This window comes from Mandrillus leucophaeus, unplaced genomic scaffold (assembly GCF_000951045.1).
Source record: "Mandrillus leucophaeus isolate KB7577 unplaced genomic scaffold, Mleu.le_1.0 Scaffold29, whole genome shotgun sequence".
In the NCBI taxonomy this organism is placed as follows: domain Eukaryota; kingdom Metazoa; phylum Chordata; class Mammalia; order Primates; family Cercopithecidae; genus Mandrillus; species Mandrillus leucophaeus.
Genome location: NW_012103031.1, coordinates 254,856 through 260,085, shown reverse-complemented (window position 1 = coordinate 260,085; position 5,230 = coordinate 254,856). Strand labels below are relative to the sequence as shown.

General features: G+C 54.6%; 1 protein-coding gene across 1 annotated transcript in view; it reads left to right on the top strand.

Annotated features, from left to right (window-relative positions):
* Positions 1 to 5,230, top strand: part of ZAN (zonadhesin) — a 92,835-nt gene that overhangs the window by 84,608 nt on the left and 2,997 nt on the right. Inside the window, 7 exon segments of the mRNA XM_011985821.1 lie at positions 61 to 232; positions 1,092 to 1,259; positions 1,518 to 1,592; positions 2,930 to 3,083; positions 3,085 to 3,129; positions 3,231 to 3,369; positions 4,575 to 4,715. Coding sequence (XP_011841211.1) covers positions 61 to 232; positions 1,092 to 1,259; positions 1,518 to 1,592; positions 2,930 to 3,083; positions 3,085 to 3,129; positions 3,231 to 3,369; positions 4,575 to 4,715 — 894 coding nt within the window.

Here is a 5,230-nt window from a genome sequence, read left to right as displayed (position 1 = left end):
AAAAAAAAAAAAAAAAAAGAGTAAGGAGTCTCACTTCTGGGGGCCCCCTTCCTCCCACAGTGATCTCCCTACCCAGCATGTACGAGGGGCTCGTGCGTGGCCTGTGTGGAAACTACGACAATAACCGCAAGAATGACATGATGCTGCCCAGTGGCGCCCTGACCCGGAACCTCAACACCTTTGGCGACAGCTGGGAGGTGAAGACCGAGGACGTCCTCCTCCGCTTCCCCAGGTGCGTGGCCTGGAAGGGATGAAGCTGGGGAGGTGAACAACAGTGTCTGTGCACGGTGGCCGCTAGCCCTCCTGTCCTCAGCAGAGGATGAAACTCCAAGGAGAGGGTGCAGAGAGGCCTGGATCCTCCCAATTCCGTCATTCCCTCTCACCTGACTCTGGGGGTACCTGCTCAATGGAAATCCCGCTCTGTGCCCCCGCTCTGCGCTCAGCCTGCCTTCCCAGTTCTTCTTCTTCCTTCTTTTTTCCTTCTTCCTTCTTTCTCCTCCTCCTCCTCCTCTTCCTCCTCCTTCTTTTTCTCTTCCTCCTCCTCCTCCTTTTCCTTCTTCTTCTTCCTCTGTCACCCAGGCTGGAGTGCAGTGGCGTGATCTCAGCTCACTGCAACCTCTGCCTCCCAATTTCAAGCGATTCTCGTGCCTTAGTCTCCCGAGTAGCTGGGACTACAGGCATACACCACCACTCTTGGCTAATGTTCATATTTTTAGTAGAGATGGGGTTTCACCATGTTGACCATACTGGTCTTGAACTCCTGACCTCAAGGGATCCGCCCACTTTGGCCTCCCAAAGTGCTGGGATTACAGGTGTGAGCCACCACACCCAGCCCCATTTCTTATTTCTTTTTTTAAAATATATTTTTTAGAGATGGGGTCTTGCTCTGTTACCCAGGTTGGAGTGCAGGGGCGTGATCTTGGCTCACTGCAGCCTCCACCTCCTGGGCTCAAGTATCCTCCTGCCTCATCTCCCGAGTAGCTGGGACTCCAGGCAGGCACCACCACACCCGGCTAATCAGTTGTTCTTCTTCTTTCCCCACTTCACCTTCCTCGGGGCCTCAACTGACCCCGTGGCTGTCTCTGCCGCAGGGCTATACCAGTGGAGGAAAGACGAGGGGTGGAACTGGGCCTCCGCGTGTCCGAATGTAGCCCGGAGCAGTTGGCGAGCAACAGCACCCAGGCCTGTAGGGTGCTGGCAGACCCCCAGGGCCCATTTGCTGCCTGTCACCAGACAGTGGCCGCAGAGCCCTTCCAGGAGTGAGTCATGGGCCCAGGACTTGCGGGAATGGCCCAGGTGCCTGCTCTGGTCTTTCCCTGGGGCCTCGTGCCCACTTCCTGACCCAAGCTCTGTGTGGTTCACTCCTCCGTTCTCCCTGTGGCCTCATTTCCTTGTGACCCTCCCTGGACACCGACTGATGTCTTTCTATTTGGGGTTCCACGCTCTCTTCTGCAGGGGTGGGTCTCCTCCCCTCCCCAAACTCTGACTGCACCCTTCCTGCCCCCTCTCCGCCCCAGGCACTGCGTGCTGGATCTGTGCTCCACTCAGGACCCAAGAGAGCAAGAGGAGCTGCGCTGCCAGGTCCTCAGTGGGTACGCCATCCTCTGCCAGGAGGCGGGCGCTGTCCTGGCTGGCTGGCGGGACCGCACCCTCTGCGGTGAGGCACTGCCCCTCCCCGTGCCGACCCTGACCCCTCTGCCATCCACCTCTGCTGAACACTTTTCCCACCACTGCCTCATCTCGGACTTTCTGTCTTAGTCTCAGCATCCCTTGAATTTCTGTCTCAGTCCCAGGTCCAAGTCAGCACAACCAGCAGCTTGCCTCCTTCTCTGCCCCTACCTGGGAGCCTCCCAACCCCATCCCACATCCCATTCCTTCCTGCCAAGGTCCACCTCTGCTCAACCAGTTCCTTCAAACGCTCTAATGTTGCAGACAAAAAGACCCTGGATGGGCTGGGCGTGGTGGCCCACACCTGTAATCCCAGTGCTTTGGGAGGCCGAGGCTGGAGGATGGCTTGAGCCCAGGAGTCCCAGGCTGCAGTGAACCATGACTGCACCACTGCACCCCAGCCTGGGCAACAGAGCAACATCCTATTTAAAAAAACAGAAAAGAAAAGAAAAGAAAGAAAGAAAAAGAAAAAAGAAAGAAAGAAAAAGAAAAGACTAGACAGGCTGGGCGTGGTAGCTCACACCTGTAGCTTCACCACTTTGGGAGGCTGAGGCGGGAGGATCAATTGAAGCCAAGAGTTTGAGACCAGTTTGGGCAACACAGTGAGACCCCATCTCTATAAAAATTTTAAACAAATTAGCCAGGTGTAGTGGTGCATGACTATAGCTCCAGTCACCAGGGAGACTGAGGTGGGAGGATCACGGGAACCCAGGAGTTGGAGGCTGCAGTGAGCTGTGATAACGCCAGCCTGGGCACTCCAGCCTGGGCGACAGAGTGAGACTCCATCTCAAAAAAAAAAAAGAAAAAGAAAAAAAGACCCTAGATGAAGCTGTGATGCGTTCTGGCTTCCTGCCTATAAGCAACTCTGAGTGTTTTTGTTGTTGTTGTGGTTGTTTGAGACGGAGTTTTGCTCTTTGTCGCCCAGGCTGGAGTGCAATGGTGCGATCTTGGCTCACTGCAACCTCCGCCTCCTGGGTTCAAGTGATTCTCCTGTCTCAGCCTCCCGAGTAGCTGGGATTTCAGGTGCCCGCCACCATGCCCGGCTCATTTTTGTATTTTTAGGAGAGATGGGATTTCACCATGTTGGCCAGGCTGGTCTTGAACTCCTGACCTCACGTGATCCACCTGCCTCATCCTCCCAAAGTGTTGGGATTACAGGTGTGAGCCGCTGCGTCCAGCCTACTCTGAGTTTTATTGGGTGACCTTGCCCCTGTTTGGCCTGCCCAGCCCCAGCCAACTCTGACCATGATTGTCCCCGCAGCCATGGAGTGTCCAGCAGGTACTATGTATCAGAGCTGTATGACACCCTGCCCAGCGTCCTGTGCCAACCTGGCGGACCCCGGGGACTGCGAAGGCCCCTGCGTGGAAGGCTGTGCCAGCATCCCAGGCTATGCCTACAGCGGCACCCAGAGCCTCCCGCTGGCTGACTGTGGCTGCACCAGCAATGGCATCTACTACCAGGTCCGGGCTGGCAGCGGGAGGGCCCGGGGAACAGAGGTGCCAAGGAGAGCCAGACCAGGGATGGAACCGGAACGTCTCCTCCTGACCCCTCCCCTTTCTAGCTGGGCAGCAGCTTTGTGACTGAGGACTGCTCTCAGCGCTGCACCTGTGCCAGCTCACGGATCCTGCTGTGCGAGCCATTCAGCTGCAGAGAGGGGGAGGTCTGCACCCTGGGGAACCACACCCGAGGCTGCTTTCCAGGTGAACCTGCACCCCTGCCCGGTTCCAAGCTGCCCCATGCCCTGGGGCATCCATGGACCAAGGATCATCCCCTTGTTGTCCTGGGGACTCTTCCACATTGATTTCAGGACGTCTGTCCCTGCCTTTGTAGGGAGAGACAAAGGACAAAGATCTCCCCTTCCCTAAGCATCCACGACCTGCCCAATCCTTCCCTAGCATTCCTTCCCATTATCTCCTTCAGCCCTGGTGGTTAGCACAGCACTTCTAATTTATACATAACAAACATGGAGTTCAGAGAGGTTAAGCAGTTTCCTGCCTGTAATCCCAGCATTTTCCGAGGTGAAGTGGGAGAATTGCTTTGAGCTCAGGAGTTCAAGATCAGCCTGGGCAATACGGGGAGACATCGTCTCTACTAAGCATTAAAGAAAAAAAGAGCTGGGTGTGGTGGTGCACTCCTGTAGTCTCAGCTACTTGGAAAGCTGAGGTGGGAAGATCACTTGAGCCTAAGAAATTGAGGCTACAGTGAGCTATAATTGTGCCACTGCACTCCAGCCTGGGTGACAGAGTGAGATCCTGTCTCAAAAAAGAAAAGAGAAGGGAGGAGGGGAGGGAAGGGGAGAGGAGGGAAGGAAGGGAGGGAAAGGAGGGGAGAGGAGGGGAGAAGAGACAGAGGGAGGGAGGGAGGAAGAGAGGAAGAAAGGAAAGAAGAGATGAAAGAGTTTCGAAGGGCCGGTGCACGGTGGCTCACGCTTGTAATCCCAGCACTTTGGGAGGCCAAGGCAGGCGGATCACAAGGTCAGGAGATTGAGACCATCCTGGCTAACACGGTGAAACCCCATCTCTACTAAAAAAATACAAAAATTAGCCAGGTGTGGTGGTGGGCGCCTGTAGTCCCAGCTACTTGGGAGGCTGAGGCAGGAGAATGGTGTGAACCTGGGAGGTGGAGCTTGCAGTGAGCCGAGATCGCGCCACTGCACTCCAGCCTGGGCGACAGTGCAAGACTCCGTCTCAAAAAAAAAAAAAAAAAAAAAAGAGTTTCGAAGGAAGGAAGTTTCCCCAAAGCCCAGGGCTAGTGAGGCAGGGTTGGGAGCCAGGCTGGCTGACCCCTGGCCAGTCTCTGGCAGCCGCTTCTTTCTGCCCTGGCGTCCCAGCCTCCAGCCAGCCCTCCCCTGAGCAGGGAATGTCCTCCCAGGGCCCCCCTCCCACAACCCTGTCTGTCCTTGCAGAAAGCCCGTGTCTGCGGAACCCCTGTCAGAATGACGGGCAGTGTCAGGAGCGGGGAGCCACCTTCACCTGCGACTGTGAAGTTGGTTATGGGGGAGACCTCTGTATGGAGCCTCGAGATGTGCCACCTCCCAGAAAGCCAGGTGAGGGCATCATCCAAGGCCCTGTACCCTCACAGCCTCTTCCCGGCCGACAACCACAGAATGATTCTATATGTATTATATTCACATATAGAATGATATGCATTATAATATGTTATAGATATATATTATAAACAATATCGATTTGCATATATAATTGATATTAATATATTAATATATGTTGTATGTTAATTATATATTTATATATTGCATATATTACAGTAGGAATTGTATTATAATATAATCCCTAGAAATTAGCCGGACAAGCATCCTCAAAAAACCAGTCCTGGCCGGGCGCGGTGGGTCACACCTGTAATCCCAGCACTTTGGGAGGCCGAGGTGGGCGGATCACAAGGTCAGGAGATCGAGACCATTCTGGCTAACACGGTGAAACCCTGTCTCTACTAAAAATTCAAAAAGTTAGCCAGACGTGGTGGTGTGTGCCTGTAGTCCCAGCTACTCAGGAGGCTAAGGCAGGAGAATCACTTGAACCCGGGAGGTGGAGGTTGCAGTGAGCC